The 19,351-nt window shown below is 43.9% G+C and overlaps 1 protein-coding gene across 1 annotated transcript in view; it reads left to right on the top strand.

Annotated features, from left to right (window-relative positions):
- The window catches only part of LOC118405723 (protein Wnt-10a-like), a 30,670-nt gene that overhangs the window by 1,764 nt on the left and 9,555 nt on the right, over positions 1–19,351 (top strand). The window contains exons 2-3 of the mRNA XM_035805400.1: positions 461–723; positions 9,485–9,879. Of these exons, the coding sequence (XP_035661293.1) occupies positions 461–723; positions 9,485–9,879 (658 nt within the window). The remainder of the gene's footprint in view (positions 1–460; positions 724–9,484; positions 9,880–19,351) is intronic.

The following is a 19,351-nucleotide window of genomic DNA, read 5'->3' as shown; positions in this document are numbered from 1 at the left end:
AAACAAATAAACACGACAACAAATACAACAGGAAAACCTCAGACACGTTTCGACCCCTTTAACCGCTTCTGTCTGCTCCAAGCTCACATGCAGTGTAGTTTATAGGGAGAGACGATTTCAAAAGGCGTTTTGTTCACTGTTCTCGTGTAATTCGTGACCTAGTAAAACATTTTGTGTTATTGTTCACACAAGTATAGTATAGTAGAAGCCAGTTAACTGCACAACGGATTAACGCATACTTGAGTTAACTGCACGGAATCTCAAAATCACAAACACAGTGCGGTTGCACCAGCCGGTTAATTGCACGAAATTCACTGGCAAATAGGCCGTGCAATTAAGCGGCTTCTACCTACATTTTAGCCATACATTTTAGATTTTAGTCTTAACGATTTAAGCAATCTTAAGTTCGGTTTGTAGAGTGATTATTTCTATGTTTTTTCTCGGTGGTGGTGTAACGCAGGGCCACAGGGAACGACATCCTGGGCCTGAAGATTCCGGAAGACCCTGTGCTGAACGCCAACACCGTGTGCCGAACCTTCCCCGGACTCAGTAAGAAGCAGCTCCAACTGTGTTACGAGTACCCCGACGTGACGGCGGCGGCCATACAGGGCGTGCAGATCGCCATTCACGAGTGCCAGTGGCAGTTCAAGAACCACCGATGGAACTGTTCCAACCTGGAGACCAAGAACAAGAACCCGCACCTCACTCAGATCGCTAGCAAAGGTTAGTGCAAACTGGTACACAAGTTATAACAGTTATACAGTTTTAACGATTAATATACAGTTATAGCAATACTGTAAAGAGGGAGATGTTCACCGGGGTTGAATTTCGCTGTAGAGAGAATGTTCTCCGTTTAAGTTTTGCAGTTGAAACTGCATGGTTTTACTCTAAAACTAAAAAAGGGAAATGTTTCGAATTCGCATTGAACCGCAAGCATTTTCACATTCACAGTATCCTCTCTCCATCTATGTGGTACCAAAAGTCGCGAGTTGAAGTCCCGTTCGTCCTTCAACACAACAGTAACATTCTAGACATTTCTCCACTGTTGTCGTGCGGTTTCAGGGATATAGGAGTTCCCATAATCTTATCAAGACCTTGAGAATGGATACGCGCCACCACAGATGGGGTGTATCTAGTTCATTGCTGTAATAGGACTTTGGTAGCGGAGGGAGGGTGGTAGGCAGTCCCAATCTAAAACTCATTATCCCGCAGTGGGCGCACCACACTTGCAATGCAATTTCAGTGCGTGTCGAAACGAATAGAGAACAGTACATCGATGTTACGTGATCGTTCTGTGTCAGAGCGGTGTGCTCGGTAAGGACCGGCGGTGGTTGGAGAGGGGTTAGCCCCCTGTCGCGAGGATCAAGCCGAGCCCTTATGGGCTAACCCGGGAGAAGAAACTCTAGATGAGGATTTTATCAGAAATAAGGAACCGCAGAGAGACGTGTTACGGGCCGGGGCAGGGTCTGTTCTGTGTAGGGGAGGAGGGACAACCCGTTTATCTCCTCTGATCTGTACCGTGTAAACCCTACGGGAGTCTCTCGTTTTGCAGATAAAAGTTGGTTTAAAGCAAGAAGGAGGATTTCGGCCTCGTGGTCCTGTCAGACACGATCTGTAGAAGCAGGGAGAGGTCAGACTGGCTGCGGGGGTGACTTAAGACCAAAACATGACCCGATTTATCTTCATGGATCTTCATTAAAGCCGTAGTATGGATGGTTGACAGCTGTGATTGTATGTTAGGCAAAGGAAATTGCTTTGTTTTCTTTCTCGGATTGGAGTTGTTTCCATGCTGGCAAAGTAGCGTTTACAATTAATCTGTGTGAGGTTACTGTGAGAAAAGTTTGGCGTGGTCAGGATCGTTTGGGACTGACGAGAAAGGGCAGGAGGTTCTGACGGCGGGTGGAAAAAGAATTACGATGTGTGTTATTAACCCGGAGAAGGACCCCTCCCGGAGGTGGGACACACTGCTGTAATGGAGGGTTCGCAGGCATGCTACCGGGCCTACTCTCCAAGCAGATCCTACGGTAGCACAACACATTCTGGCAAAGAAGTGTAGCCGACCTAGGAGTGTGCATTGTAGGATCTGCTTGGAGAATAACTGGACCGGCCAGAATTACTATCAACTCCAGAAACTCTGTCTTTCGCAGAAAAGAGAACAATTGAAAGAACAGTATCTGACCTTTTCGTCGTACATATTGTGGTCGAAAAATGAACCTAGACAAAAAGGTGGCTTACTCACTGTCTATAGGCAGGCGCGTGTTTAGGTTATAACTTTTATGGTGAAGCCTCAGCCCTGAAAGTACCAGTGTTGCACTATGAAGCGTAAAAAAGCCTATCATACGCAAGTCTTCCAAGGAGATTTTCGGACAATTGTCCGCATAACGTCACATTCCTGTAAACTCTCTTGCAGTACTCCTGTTTGGAGATAAATAGAAGGCAGCAATTGAAAAAAAAGTTGTGCCAATAAAGATGCAGGTGTCCCTATCCTCTGTTGAGGGCCATCCCACCGTGCTATGTTGATCTCATGATATGTGCTCCTACAGTAGATATGATCGTGTTTCACTGCCTGTTTCCATTGCCGTAAGACAGGGAACTAACTTTTCCCGTCCCTACCAGCTCTTGAGGGCCATCCAAAGTACCTGTCCGGTGTATTGATCTATTGGTACAGTAGATATGAACGTGTTTCACTGCTGTTTCCATTGCCATAAGACAGGGAACTAATTTGGCCCGTCCCAATCCGCTGTTAAGGGCCATCCTGTCGTGCTAAGTTTCCAAAGTACCTGCCCGGTGCGTTGATCTATTGGTACAGTAGATATGAACGTGTTTCACCGCGCTGTTTCCACTACCGTAAGACAGGTAACTAACTTTTCCCGTCCCTTCCCGCTCTTGAGGGCCATCCAAAGTACCTGCCCTGTGAGTTGATCTATTGGTACAGTAGATATGAACGTGTTTCACCTATGTTATATACTAATACTTCTACACTACAGCAGATATGAACGTGTTTCACCGCTGATATATACTCCTACAGCAGATATGAACGTGTTTCACCGTTGATATATACTCCTACAGCAGATATGAACGTGTTTCACTTCTGTTTCCATTGCCATAAGACAGGGAACTAACTTGGCCCGTCCCTACCAGCTCTTGAGGGCAATCCAAAGTACCTGCCCGGTGCGGTGATCTATTGGTACAGTAGATATGAACGTGTTCCACCGCTGTTTCCATCCGTCACACCGCAGTGTACGCGGGGGCGAGCCGAGGGGGCGGACACAAACTTCTAGGTGGGACAGGAGCGAGCAATTTTCTCCCCCAGCAGCGAGCACTTCATCAAATGGTTTAATTTCAGGGCGCACAGATGTGTAGGGGAGGTACAAAACCGACCCGCCGCTTCCAAACCCACAATTAAGTACTTGTTGTTCCTTCATTTAAACCGCTCCAGACTACAAACAGGCGCAACCCTTTCGCGTGCGAAGTTCTAAGTCTTAAATCACGAGACGCCCTTCGCCGCTACACGACTGGAGCGTAGTTTACCAGCGGGCACTTCGCAGCACGAACTTTTGACCCGTTCTAATAAAGCACTAGTCCCAGAACAACGCCGCGCAGAAATATTTAGAAACACGCCGCCGGGCATTTGGAGTAAATACAGCAGAAGACTTGTCTTGTGTGTTTTCCCACTACTGGAGATGGTCCTAAGAGAGCGGAGAGCTGCACAATTATCCCGCAAGGTGATCATAAATCTTCAGTCCGACACTCCATCTCCACATTTATGGCTATCCTGCATTCCTCCACAATGACCCATTGATACGGCTGTTCATCAGTAGAGATAATTAGGACAGGGGATTGGATTCTGAAAGGTAATAAGCTCATGTCAGGGACCTTTTGCCCCGGGTAGCAGCCACGGAAGACTGATCACTCCGCCAAACCAGCCAGTGAGATTAGATTAGCTTATCCCTAGATGACTCCTACTGTCTCACGCACATTCAGAGTCTGGAATTGTCTTATCTTTATTGTCGTGCCACGATTTAAAAGTTTGGCTTGCTATCTTTATTGTCGACTTTTAAAGTGTCGACTCGGTATTGTATTGCACATCGCTGTCTTCCTGACATTGTCCATGGATAGGTATGAGCGATGGCTTGGTATTCAATGTGACACGAAGAAATCCTTTAATGGAGAAGCCTAAAAAAACTTAGCGACTATGGCCTTTTGTACGTTCGTCGCAAGATAGGCTCACGACAGCAAACCCGTGGATTTATGGGAAAATTGTGGATGCGTTTTACAAGACTTAGGAACTTTCAACACGGTTGGATCTTTCAAAGCTCTACAAAAAAATGTACGACTAAATAAAATTAATGCTTTTCCTTTCACAAATTCACACAACCTAACCAACCAGTCTAGGAAACAGGTTAGGTGTATGATACATGTATATAATCACAACGGGTGGGATATGATGAAAATATGAAACATGTTTGGGAACAACAAAAGAGCCCCTCCCTCCCATTGATCGTACCAAAAGGTGAGAAGCCAGCGAACAAAGGTGTTAGCTGACATGTAGTTAAGTACCACCTGAAGGCACGGCGCTGATGATATCCAGATACTGTCACAGGACATCAGCACCGTCGCCTGCAATCACCTCACGTCCTGACGCGTTGCCAAAACCCCAACAACTCGTCCTCACTAAATCTGCCAGGACAGACATTTACATTGGCGTCGGGAGGTTGTGAATATTTGGTAGGGAGGGGGGCAACTATGCTGTCAGACGGGAGCTTTTTAGACAGTTTTTGTCCTGTTATGTTTGTTGATAAGGACCACAGGACGAGTAACTACATTGTAATTGCGTATTGTTAAGCTAATTGTGGATCTTAATAACGTCGAGTCAAGTCAAGTTCTGGATGATAGAAAAGTCTCTTTACTTTTGTATCGTCGGTTACAGTCTTCACAACACAGTTGCCTTTGATAAACAGATCTTCATCGTTGATTTTGACACTAATCCTACACAAAATGACTTTATTTGGAGGTTTGAAAGTAGTTAATCAACCAACATGGCGGGAGAGAAAATGACGTCACCGACACGTGACTTTGAACAGCCTATCCCATTCTCTCCACCAGGCCTCCCGTGTGTAGGCAGGCAGGTGCTCAGAGAGCAGGCGACAAATTTGTACCACTACAAAGAGGTCGTGTCCTCCTCCTTCAAGTATTCCTTCTAAGATTCCTTAAGCGTCACGGGGCCAGGTGTGGGGAAGACCTGGCCTTCTTTTTATAGAAGAACGTGGTGCGACTGAACGCTTTGCAGTTATCAGAAATGCCCGGCATTTCCTCCTTTGGCATTTTTTTCCCTCGCAGGACATTGTGTGTGATTCATGTGAACACAAACGTCGCGTCTGTCGTCGCAGTAATCATTATAGCCAAATTGGCCCAACATTTCAACATCCGTCCGACACTAAAGAGACAGAAAACAAGATGTCGGGGTGGCGAGGAGTTGCCAAGTTCGTGACCGCTAGCTTGCCGCGTTGTTTGGGCTTCGTCAATCACTCAGGGAGGCCCGGCCGCGCGCTTGTGGATAGTACACAGAACTTTAGCACGTCGTTGATAGGTGTGTACCGCATTAAGGGTTGGTGTGGTTACAGAGAATACAGTAGACGGACTTATCATTTTCGTATACACACTGGATCATTTACACATCTGTCCAAATTGTAACATGACAATACAGGAGGTTCTCAGGTAGCTGATAGTGATGACAGTTCATTTTTATCCACCACTCTCGCATGCGCTTCAGCTTCTCCTAGATTTTGTATCCTCTACCTGGCTCCATAGGTTGCTGGAAAAATAGTAGAAATTCGTCAAATAAGACTGTCTGACAGAAAAGACGCCAGAAGAGTTAGATGGCAGATGAGTACAGTTTGCGACCTTAGGCTATACATTTGGGGGGTAGAGTCGCTTTGGTCTATTATGTACCAAAGCTGTGTATGTATGTATGCGCGTTTCCGTTGGGACAGAAGTTTTGTATGCCCCGTTTCCATGTGAGTGTAGGCCGTTGAATGACGTGAAATCACAGCGCCACTTGACCCGCATGTTGGGCGGCTGTGTACGCGGCCAAGTCCGGTAAACCCTGAGTGGAATCTCCTGTACGGGGTCGCGACCTTGAAACGCACCGACGACAAACGCGAGCCACTCACTGCACTGACTGCATCCCACTTGAATCTTCTGTGCGTCTCTGACGCGTTAGAGACGCGGTAGCGGCGTGCAACAATGTATAATTATGTCGTTTACGTCGAGAAATACGAGCAGGAAGTCGGTCCCGCCCACTTGTTTGAAGGAAATATCAGCAGACCTATCTCTCAGTCCGTGTCGGTGTGAAGTTTGCAAACATGGTCAAGTGCGGGCGTCTATTGTACATGTCTGTCAGCAGAAGCCGGGGCCTGTCTCGGATTGACCACGACCACCTACTGCGCGGTAATAGCAGTGTGTTCGGGAGGGTCGAAGGGAGGGGGCTGGGGACCAGGGTGGTCGCTAGCCACTGGGGGCGTAATCTGAAGGAAGACGTAAGGGTTTGGGATATTTTCTTTTTGGCAACACGTCAGAGGCGAGCCAAATTGGATGTATTATTATTGTAAGGCGAACAAAGAAAAAGCACCCCATTTGACAAAACAGACAAAAGGCTACAATACGGCGTTCACAAACGGGCCAAAGTTGTACATCTGCTTGGAGCTTAATGGTAGTGGCTACAGCATACGAAATGACCTTGCCTCTCAGGTTCCAACACATTCTAGAAATGATACGGTAATGTTATCAACAACGAGCTTTGATACTTCTCTACTCTTAAAATCTGAGTTTCCTCTGCGACATAGTCTTGTTCCAAGAGTAGCGAGATCGCAAGTACCCAGTGTCTCAAAGAAAGTGAATCACCAATTTGCCACCTACTGCATGCCACCTACCTTCCGCTAAGCCCGTCTAGGCGAGTGTTTGCCCCCATCAAATCATGTTGTGTCTACAAGGCATTCAATTATCCGTTATGGACCAGATCTAGCATATATATCACAGAGCTTCATGATATCTAGAAATGTCCTATGTATCAGCAAACTCATTATATCCCCCCCCCCTTCCAATCATCTGCAGATAATGAAGATGGTTTCCAGGCCCCTCCTTCCTAAAGTAGAAAGGATCAGGCGATGACAACTGCGATAAATATAGAAGAGAAGTGATTACCGAGCAAGGGCAACGTTATGTTGTTTGTAGTAACAACGAGTTTTCTTTTACACGAAATGTACTCGTGTGTTTGTGCATGCGTGTTTGTGGTCGTTGAAAATTTGATCCGTGTATACCTTTATTTGTGTTGGAGGAAAGTTTAGCAATGTATTATGATTACTACCAACCAACACAGATAGGCTTCCAACATAAATTGGGGATAGAGATTTGGATAAAGGCGCCTAGGGAAAAATACGATACCATCTATCCTTGAACCCTGTATGATAGAAAAACAGCTGGCTATAGGTTCCATCTGATGTAAAGCACTGGGAAAATTGCAGGCTAGAGAAAAACAAGAGTGTAAAGAGTGTCGGAATCTGTACCATGTACGCCAAGGCGCTACTGACATGCGCGTCCTTCTAGATACAGCGCAGACCCCGGGGAGATAAGTGCTTGTCAAGTTGAGCGGTTCAAGAGCCGATGACAACCGTAAGCCTCTCCAAGTCCACTGTCATCAAACAGACAACGCCTCCCTTTGTATGATTGACAGCTGGTTCAGACGATAAGATCAACTCGGTGCGATAGCCCTTTTTAGTCCGGTAGCCATGACACTAAATGATTAATATGAAATATATCGTTCTGTCTTTGTAGAACATGATTGTTAGATTGGGATGGTTATATTCTGACAAGGCGGTTTACCGGGTATGCAATACAAAAAAAGGCAGTACAAAAAAACAAAATTGTGTGGATTTTGTTGATTAGAGGATCTCTTTTTTGGTGTTTATCAAGAAGATAATGAGAAAGACGTTTGTCAACAAGGGGCCAAGGCTTTTCAAGTAAACATTGCAAGACAAATGAAGCATTTTAACACATGATAGATGGTAGAAACTACTAAAAAAATTTGCAGGTCATGGTTTTTTTAATCCATTGCCCTTCAAGTCTCAGTTTGCCAAGTTGGACCTGAATTAAACTGACACAATTGTCAAGCAATGATGCGAAGGATGACAGGTAGGTCGTCCAAAGTAAAACATCGCACCAAACTGGCATTGCTGTAGTAATCGCTTGTGGGCATCAGGCTTTTCAGCATGTCTTGAGCACAAGACTCAAGAGCTAGGATGAAGTTGTTTCCACTAACAAGGTCCCCAAATGTCTCGCCATGTCGTGTCCGCGGGATACACCTGTTACACCGCTCACGGTCTGACTGGGCAAATTCAGTTCGAATGCTGCATTGAAAGGACGGATTTTCATGTGCAGGCTGAGCGTGAAAATCGAAGGACCATAGAGTTGAAAAGAAAATTCCTTGAAAAAAAACTTGTGACAAGGGCGGTTTTATTTTCAGCTGAAGAAACTCAATATGTCCTTGAGTTGTATGACCTTTGAAACAAGTTTGCTGTTTTCACAACAATCCCATTCACCTTGTGAAATGAAACTTTTGACCGTGAGTATTCACATTGAGTTTGAGCATGTTTGTTGTAAGCGCATATGTTCCAATAATTAAGTTACAAAACTTATCGTAAATGCCTTCTTTGGACTTCCTGTTTGGACTGGGTACTTCACAAGACAGGCATTGCCAGATGGGAGCTTAATTTCCCCGACTCTGACCAGTCTGACCCGTCACTCACACTCACACAGAATCCCTTTCAACATCGCCATGATAAATCTATCCCCTTGTCCGAAACGACAATTTTATCTCGGACCAAAAACAGCAGAGGGACAAGGTCGGACCAGATGGTTCGCGCGATAACGGCCCAGCTTTGATCAGTCCACCGCTCTGTCACAATCACTGAAGTCCGCCATCTTGGAAAGAATGCAGCTTCGAACTCCCGGCATGCCTTAGGGCGTGCGCAGTGCACCTCTTGTCAACATTAATGTTTCAAGTCTTCCATCTAAAACTTGTCGTAAATTATTAAACTATGGTTATTTTTCCTGCCAGAATATGTAGAATGTGACATTAGGTATAAGAAAATGTATATGAAACTAAAACATATACAAAGAGAGTTTACGGTCAAAATATAACTTATACTCGTATGCTAATGTCCGCCATGTCATTTTGCACGAAACATTGAAACAAAATGTTGACTTTTACTTTTGTGTATTCAGACAGCACCAATTCCTTTCTTTCGGTCATTGTCTGTACCTGCCGAATGACGGGCAGCCATCTTGGATCTACTCTGTCCACCAACATGGTGGAAGCGATGGCTATGTATAAGCTGCAAATACCTTTCAAGTTTTAGACTAAGTTAGAGCATTTAAACGTCAACTTTGTACTGAAACAGTTTGTTTTTCTTTTTTCCTGCCGCAGGTATCCGGGAGACTGCCTTCACCTTTGCGTCGGTATCCGCGGGAGTGGCTCACGCCGTGGCCAACGCCTGTAGCCTGGGTAAGCTGCACACGTGCGGCTGTGACAATGACTACCCCACCAAGCCTCAGATTCCTACCTACTCCCCCAGTTCATTCCCGGGGGCCATCCCCGGCGGCCCGATCCCAGGCTACCCTCCGGGGTACACGCAGGGACAGACGGCGGTCCTGCACACGAACAGTGGCGGCGGCAAGTCGTACAACGATTGGTCGTGGGGAGGTTGTAGCCACAACATTGAATACGGCATCAAGTTTTCCAAGGATTTCCTGGACTCTCGCGAGACTTCGGTGGACATCTTCTCGAGAATGAGACTTCATAACAACAGAGCAGGCCGGCTGGTAAGTGGAAATAAGATTTATGTATCCGATATTAAACTTTGAGTGTGAGGTTCAGTGGTAAAGTGGGTTCGATGTTTGAGGATGAGGAGAGTCTTATCTATTACTTGATGAAGTTGATGTATTACTCTAGTATCCATCCTCTTACGCTTTATAGTCTTAGACCATCTATCTACTAGATTTTCCACCATTCCTATAATACACCTGGGTGAGTAGACTATGACGGCATCATACTAATTTCCACATTTTGGGAAGGATCGAAGTTTATATATAATTAACAGAAAAAAGGCAAATGATGTCAATGTCAGCGAAAATGAATCAAGGGTGATATTTTTCGCTCTTCGCCATCGTTGTAACAGTGAAAAACTTCCACAAGAACTGAAAGCCTCGTTACATAACACGCTTCCGCCCTGTGAACAAGCACTCCCAAACATGCAGCGATTGGGCTATCAAGCCCGGTTTACAAGGGTGGTTAAAGGAGTGGTGGTCATTGGAAATAAGTGGGCCTTAATGACTGCTAAGACGACTGGCAGGGTAAGGCAGACTAGTCTGGGCACGACTCTGGGAAAGTGCAGGTCAAAACCTTCGTCTTTCTGCCTCATTAAAGAGGCAAAGCAGGCTTTCAAGTCGGCTGCTCGCTAATGGAAGGTAAATAGAGACACGTTCATTACCAGGTCGGGAAAATCCCGCTCTGCACCTCATACTAGATGGACGTACTTAAAACGAAGGGAAGAAATTCTCCATGGAAAAAAGAAGAATTAAGATGACTTTGAACTTGCTATGGTGGTTGCTTAAAAAGTGTTCAGGTATTAAATGCTATGGAAGAAGGTTTTAGAGTTAGCCACTGTGAAAATGGTGTAAGTAGTAGTCGATACATATTGCTTAGAGAGGCATTAGACGTCGTTTTAAGGGACCACCCAAGGTTGTTGTGTGTTTCAGCCGTTGATTGTTGTTCTTAATGTGTTGTCCTGAAAGGTACATTTAAGAGATTCCTCTTTTCAACCTTTTTGATTTAAGTTATCATTCAAAAGATGACTAAACTCAAGGGCCCAGTTACGTTACTTCTTTAATTCCTAGCACAGGAGCTATCTATTACTTAAAAATCCTGAGCATAGGTTGCATAGAATACGAGATATCAAAACCAAAAGTTCTGCTGTAACAATAAGGAAAGCCTCCAGGGGGCTCTAAAATATCATTTCTTTGATAGAGCATGGCATACAGGACATGACATACAGACACTACCAAAAACGCAACCTCCTTGGCGAAACTATCTACTACCCAGGGTGCCTTTAAAACATTGCTGTATCAGCTATTCAGCTTGGTAACGAAACGTCCGGGGTCCAGGATAGACCTAAACCGTGTTGTGTTGTCTGTTGAGGACACAGACTGGTCTGGTATTCCAACGGTTTATAGTGGAGAGATAAACGTATCAATGACGACACACGACACGTACATAAATCTTTTACTAGGGAAATTGAAGGTCAGATTAATTTGCCAGATTTCAACGGAAAGAGAAATTCACAGCCATAACAGTTTAACGATTTAAGGGGGAAACTATAAAACAAAGCTTTACAAGCTGCGCTCAATGCCAAATAAATGTGATCAAAGAAGAATCCATGGCCATAAATGTTTTACAAGAAAACTTCAATTTCCAGCTTCATTTTGATTAAGCAGCTTTTCTACATCCCCCTGTTTATAATTATGACGCCACACTGTCCATTTCCTGACATGTTGGGTAATGTCTATAACTTCGTTTATCGGGAATAGCCGGGCAGTCAATCATAACCACAAGTTGTCAACGGAGAAGTCTTGCAGCATAGACTATGCCAATGGTTGGTTCAGGACTTCTGGCACAACCTGCCCGAAAGTTCGGCACATCAAAATCAAATGTGACCGCACCGTACGGCTTCATCCAATCCTGGGTTTAAGGATGTGGCTTGGTTGGGAAAGAGTTTATATGAGGACCACACTAGTGGGAGAGTTAAGACCTGGGGTTGGGTAAAGTCCAGTAAACTCCCCGGGCTCAGACTGCTAATTGATTGTTTTGTAACCACATTAGTCTAACATTAGGGCTGGAGGTGGGGTCTACAGGGTTGGGAGTTGATGAATGGTTATGATGGGTAATAATGGGACCCTGTGCAATATGGTTGCATGAAGTATTACTATCATGGGTAGGGGCTTGGTCAAATTCGTCGTACCATCTGCAAATTAAGGGTATTATTTGGGATTGTCGTGTAAGTGTCCTGCAAAGTTCAGTTGTCTTGTTGCGGAAAATGCTGTTTCATCACAGTATGTTTGAAAATTCCACGCTATCAAAATCGTGCAGCGACTTACGACGATTGTAACCGCTCCGTTACATAAAATACATGGTCTAAGAGGTTAGCGACGCGGCTTCGATATGATAGGGTTGGTTTAATCGTCTTTTAATATTTTGCTCAAAAGCACAATGTGAACTTATGAAGGGGCAATGTGATGTAGGAAGAATTCGAAAGACAAGACGCAAGGATGTACTGTATATATGTATGTATATACATGTACATGACGTAAGGCAAGCCTTTCGATCCCGTCCTCTTAGCTATGAATAGATCATTTTATCCTTTTCCTGTTTTTGACTCAAGAAAGTTTAAAAATAAGCAGATGATTACCGAATGTACGAGGCACGGGAAATGGTGGGAAGTACAAAACTGTACAGCTTTGCAAAATATAGCCACGATGCCAAGTAGGGTAGTTATCGATAGTATATTTAGAAAAGCCCGACTTTGATGTTTGAGACGACTTTCTTATTTTGGAGCGACTTCAGTCTGGTAATGAGCAATTAAGTAATGAGTGGAGACACGGGTCAGTAAGGCTATGGTTTATAATAGTTTGGCGCTAAACTGGTGGATAATTCTCTTATCTTGTAGTGTCTATAAAATGCTAATTACACAATTTTCCAAATTAGAACAGAGAAGGCTACATGCGGTGCATAGCGGGAGTGCTTGTTCGCCGGAGGTCCAGCTTTGTGACATACACCGCACAAACTTGGCGCATATCTCTTAGAAGCTAAAAATATGGTCGGTCTCTTGAGGAGGATCTGTTGAAGTCTTTTTGGCCATGTTTCGTGATGTCAAGTTTCTAAGTTATGAACAAACTTGACGACAAGGATTCCTCACTAAGACTATAGGAATGTTGACGTAAGTGAGTGACGAATACACAAACGTCATCTTTTCAAGTCCGTTCAAGTCTTAGAATCATAGTGTCCTTACCTTCAGTTAGCTACACCACTAAGTAAGGACACACTATTACCAAAATCATATGTGTTGAAATGTCCCGACGTTAATATAGTTAAAATTCTTGGTAATTATAGCTTTCATCACTCCAGCTGTCATGGCGCTTCAGTCAAATGACGTCGACATGAAAGATCTTCTCTCACCAGTCTCTTTATCTGCGAACATATCGCACTGAAATATTTCAAAGGCATCTGTTTATTTCCGGCCAAGAAGTGAAATGACGCCTGACGGAGCTCTTATTTTTGCCTGTCACCTGTTTGGAACAGTCAGATGAACGGAAGGTTCTGCATTAATCATAACAACAAACGGGGATGTCCAGGCCTTCATTTGGACATCTCTCTGCGCGTGTAACTTGATTTACTGACAATGTTTCCTAGTCTGTTTACGGAGTGGGTTTAGATGAGATAACGGTTTCTGGGGTAGGATGTCAGCCACAAGGGCGAGTGGGTCTCCCTCTTGGGAAGACTGGGTCACGATGGGCGATACTTCTGGCAACTCTGTTGATGATGTTCTAGCCGGAGGGTCTTACATAACGGGTTGTTTTTTTAGTGGAAGTTGGAAGATTTAATTGTCTGGGTAAGATGACGGATTGTGGCGGGGTTGGGGAGACTAGAGGAAGCGGTCTGATTTTGCCGCCCAGCGGTGCCCCGAGCACGGCAACGCCGCGTTGTCAGGGAGAGGAAGCGAAAGGTACGCGCGAGCCGCGGGAATTTGGACGGAACAGGAGGACCATGTAATCGTGCTTTGGGAAGAAGCGAGGCGAGGCTAGCAGACGTGAAAAGCCCCATGGGGAGGGGGGCTGTAGGATCGATTTCACAGCATCTTGGAACAGTGGCGGTGCCAGCTTCGAACTCAAACTTCGGACAAAGCAAAAGAGCTGAAAATGCTGTCATCAAAGGGTCTGTGTCCGTGCGGTGTTCTTTGTAGCGTGTGAGGAAGGCACGGGGTAGGACTGGAACAATACCGAGAAAAGGCGCGCCCCCCGCCGCGTGCAAGGGCGGGTTAACGTGGTAGAAAACCTGTCGGGCGCTCCGGCAAAGGAACGCCACAAAAACCTGTCCACACATATTAGCTTTGTTGGCTGGCTCGCAACAATCTGGCGCTGCTAGCAAGTCAATAGCGAAGAAGAAAACGTCTGAAGAATCTAAATTTAGATCGACAAACGGTCTTTGAAAGCTTCAGGCATTGAAAGCAAATCTGTATGGTGACCTACTTTTGAATTCTTTTCGAGAACACCGAAAACTTTCTTCAGTCACATTGAACAAAACTCCATCAAACATTGTGTTTCTGACATGTCCACTGATTGAAAGTAGTCATTCATAAAAGTACACTTAAATAGAATATTTGTGACTTTGTTGATTCTTTGTCACTTTTTTCTAAGTTAACGCACGTTCGTTTCGTAAAGAACCATAGCGACCGCCTTGCTGTGTTAACAAATAGTGTAGGCTGGCTCTGTATCAGTGGAACTTTTTATATTGTTAGCAAGAGAAGAAACTTTAGTTATTACTTCAAATGTCAACATTATCAATGGAATAAAATATGATCACCAATTAGAAACACATTCCTAAATTACTATTTCATTTTGTTCTCATTTTGAGTTCTATAGCTGACAGAATTCGAAACGGACAGAAACATTTGTCCGATTCTATAAGACTTGGACACTAATATGTAGCGACACCTTTTGGCACTCTTTGCAACAGTGGCTTTCCTGATGAAATGGTGTTGTGGCTACCGACCGTCCACAAGGCATATCTCTATGTATGACACGTGTATCTCATAAAGGAGGGGTTCATATATGATACTGGTCTGTAATAACGCCGCCGACAGATATGTAACATTTGTAAACATTTGGTCGCTGTTGATTGAAACACTTCACTACGTCTGAATACAATTGTAAAAGGGGTGGGAGAGGAAGGGTGTGGATAAAGGAAGAGTGATTATGTAGTACTAGCATCACAATACGTTTCGTAGCTTCTTTTGTGTTGAGAATGCTTTTAGAATCAAATCAGACATTATAGCCGCCATATTGGAAATGACCAGAACTCGTTTTTACCACATTTTCCGATGGATGTGTTTATTTAATTGGTCTACGCTGTGCTAACCTATTAGTCAGATAGATATCGGGACTTTTTTACGCGTGTCATAAATACTAGTTAATCTTAAGATTTCTAACCATCTACTGTCGCCGATGGTGTATATAGCTATGCTAAACCGGTTACCAATGTGCATTGTCAACATAATCTGGGAGAATGAAAGTAACTTTTTTTTGCCTGCTGCCCTTCTCTTTGTAATAGCCTGATTATCAATTCTCATACAAACCCCAAAAGAGACGAAAGCAAGTGGGACGGGCGTGCCACGCCCAAACAAAGTATTATTTTCGTACTGTTTTGCTGGTATGCCTCATTATTCCATGTGGAGCACAATTATGTAGCACTTATACAGGTGTTTCCCCTTGACAAATTTCCGGTACAGTCAACACAGGTCTTTTAGGGGCTCTTCCGAGCCTCTCATGAGCTGATATGCGTGTCATTGTCCTCCCCCAACCTCAATACCCATCACCGAAACCATGTGGTTCACATTAATCTCATATAAAACTCAGACGATTTTACATTTCTGGCATATCAGGCATCAAGTAACATCACGATCCAGGATAATTTGATAACACTTTAGTTTAAGAGAGGAATGCGGGCCTGAAGGATCACTAATCGGTTGGTGGATACCAGTTGACATCAGGGCAAGGGAGGGGTAGCCTGATACAGGATATCACCTTCATGGAATGCGTTGTAAAGTATCTTCTAAACGACCATCATACATGCACTTACATAAAGCTCATCATCAGTACACGAATCTCTAAGCTCGCGTAAAGCCTACGCAAAGATGTACTTTTATGAAAAAATAATACATTTACGCATGTTTGCTATCACACTTGCTTCATCGTCATTAATCACCTTCGCCAAAAGGTTATGTTTTGAGCGTATTTGTCTGTCTGTCTGTCTGTGCGTTAACACTTAACAGCATAACTCGATAAGCCCTGGATGGATGCTGATGATATTTGGTAGGTGGGTAGGGGTCAGGAAAACGAAGGTCAAGTTCGATAATGGCACCCCTTGCGGCTTCCTAATGTACTGCAGCAAAACTTTCATTTTCGTTAACTTTGTAACTTTGTTACTATAGGTAGTTTACAGCGCCGCCCTCCCTCTGTCTGCCGTTGCCTAAGACAGATAGGCTCCCGTGCCAAGTACACTAATCGGTCACTACTATTGGTAACTACATAATGGGGGTTGTAAATTCTCTCCAAGTTGTTGACGTTCCAAGAGGAGAGAATGAGGGCTTTATCGGAATAAACCCAGCTCAAGTTGTCAGCTCTTGGTTGTGTCAGTGTGTCTTTGGCCGATCATCAAAGACCAACGGTGCTAAATGTGATTTATTAACACTTACATGTTTATCCCTGAAAGTGACATGTAATCAGTCAATGCGAAGAAATATGTGACTCCAGAATTCTTCCAACGTTTGTGCAAATCAGTTTCAGCTGTTTCTAGTACATTTTCCTTGTCCTCTTGTGATCTCGGTGTTTTCTGTCCCGTCCTCCGAATCTCGTTCAACTGCTAGCCGATCTTTATCTTAATAAGGTAGATTAGTGTCTGACATCGTATGTGGTAAACAGGCTTAATTTTAGCACGGCATGGCTATTTGATATGAACGAAGAACACCTGCTTATCGCTGTTTTACACGTTTCAGTGTTATATATATATCTATTACAGCAAATGAGTTTAACTCGAACTGAATCTGTATCTTTTGCTTCTAGATCCTAAACGTAGTTCGTTGCTTTTGTGTATTTTACTGACACATTTGAGGAGCCAATTGTAGTACTTTGTACTCTCCATATAAGAAGAAGACATCTTAACATAACATCTTGAGGTTTTGCAGCACTTTTGGGAGACATTCCCCAGAACATTGATGGCTGAACTTTTTGGTGTTGGATGTCTGAAGGCAATGATTTTGCTCAGGTCAAAAGACAACAGGGATGCACGTTATTGATGATCAAGTCTATGTCAAAGTATACTTTATCAACAAGATTACGGCACAGTATCCATTAGCTTGATTGTAATTGTCGAAAACTATGATTATGTATGGTCTACCAGCCAATGCAATAGGAGCTGTCTGAGGAGGTTCTACGTCTCACGACAGGGAGGTCCACCAGCTGTAAAATGCCCCACATACAAAAGCGAATATGCTCAGCTCCAAGGATACGCTGATTAAGGTTAAATATCCAGTTAATGAGATAATTTTGTTTACGGTCAGACCGACAGACCTTGCAGACCACATCGTTGTCCTTCATCAGTAACTGAACAAGAATCTCAAGTCTAACAGTCATTTAACCAAATCTGTCTTTGAAGGATGTTCCTCATATAAACAGATTTACGACCAAAGGAAAACAATGATCTTGTTTTACCTGTTTCTCATTAAAACCAAAGCTCACTTAGGGATGACGCCCAACAGTTTTAATACAATAACCTAAGGGAACAGGACAGTTGTCTCTCCGAGGACCTTCACCTTACTCAATGTTTTGGCTGTCACGAATCTAACTTCCATTGAAAAATGCCGAGTGTAACCTCGGAATCCATCAGAATCAGTCGTCAGGACGACGGCCTTTTGTGTTTATAGATAATCAAGATTTCATCGTCATTTAATAGGAAGTGTGTCATCTTCAATTTATTTACAAAGAGATCCGTGTTAGATATAGAATCAACCTTTATAATTCCATTACCTATCCAACTGTTTCGTACCTTAGAAGGTGCTGTTGTGTACCTTTATGTTATTGGAACAGAATATGCCTTTAATTGGATAATTACGATGTATTTTCCAATACCTTTGCCATTAGACATCTACAACATCAGTTGCCCAGCTGCACTGAAATGTCAGCAGGTCTGAAGCCATTGGAATAGATTCTGGGCGTTGTTGGCACTAAGTTGTGACCTCATCATCGTCAAGACATTTTTATGTCATGATGCATCAACTGTGGATGGAACAGAGCGAATACCAGGCGTTCGATATGATCACTTCAAGTGTCTTTGATATACGTTAATGAGTCGCCCATCTTGAAGAGCTTTCTGTCATCTTCTATAAGGTTCAAATGTATGTTGTTTATTGAAGACGACACTGTAAGAATATGTGTTTTAATTTTCTCCAATGGTTTCGTGTCATCTCCCATCACATTCTGTATTCCGTATTTCAGACAAGACCTGATACCATATGCATAACATACACTGTTATTATGGACAAGTATAGAATATTAAAGGTCACCATGGTATATGTGTTCATAATCGAAGGCACTTTACGTCATCTTACATAGTCTTCACTAATAGCCTAGATAGTCTACAACTAGAACCAGACATACCTCCATTCCTTCTAGACAAAATATAACTATTGAAGACGTTCCCGGCATTAATGACTTGGTAATCCCCTACAGCTTCGTGTCATCTCTTATCTATTTCCTCTCTTAAGTTGACCGGGGGTAGCCGGACACCCAACAGCGAGACAGAGGATAGATACAATTCAGTACACCAAAGCCTAAGCAACGTTTGGGGTAGCCTTAAAGCCAATGTTTGAAGGGTTAGATCCAGAGCATCAATGCAAGGTTTTGCAAAATTTTCACAACAAATCGTTCTAGTTTACACTTCGGTACTACCACCTGGACATTCTTAAAACCTGTATTGATGAACATGATTCAGATGTTTTACGCGTATTAGTTGCTGCAATGGCGTGTGGAGAAGGGATGCCCCATTTCATTGAGAGGAAGCCCTATCATACGCACCAAACCCATAGCCCTGCATCGAATGATCCTCTAGAAGTGACCAACTTAGAGGACACTAATTTGTCCGAACGTGTCCATCCTTAATCAGACCCCAGACGTGCGGTTACCAGGTTACGGACATGTGTTGCTCGGCACAGACACATGTCCAGGTACACGGCGATGGTATCACAGATACAAGGCCGACACCAGGTGATGTTTACGGCTACTTGGCACGAATTTCTACCGACAAATCAGATTGACAATTCTTACTGTGGTGTACAACAGTAAGAGGATACTAGCAGGTTCTTCCAACACCTGGCACGAGTGCCTGGCCTTGTGGTAAGCGACCTTGTCCATAGGCCTGGACAACATTACACCATAACGGTTGTGGCGAGTTTGTTTTTCCAAATGT

The sequence above is a fragment of the Branchiostoma floridae genome, chromosome 18, assembly GCF_000003815.2.
Source record: "Branchiostoma floridae strain S238N-H82 chromosome 18, Bfl_VNyyK, whole genome shotgun sequence".
NCBI lineage: Eukaryota > Metazoa > Chordata > Leptocardii > Amphioxiformes > Branchiostomatidae > Branchiostoma > Branchiostoma floridae.
Note: the sequence above shows the minus strand (reverse complement) of the source record. Positions and strands in the feature narration are given on the sequence as shown.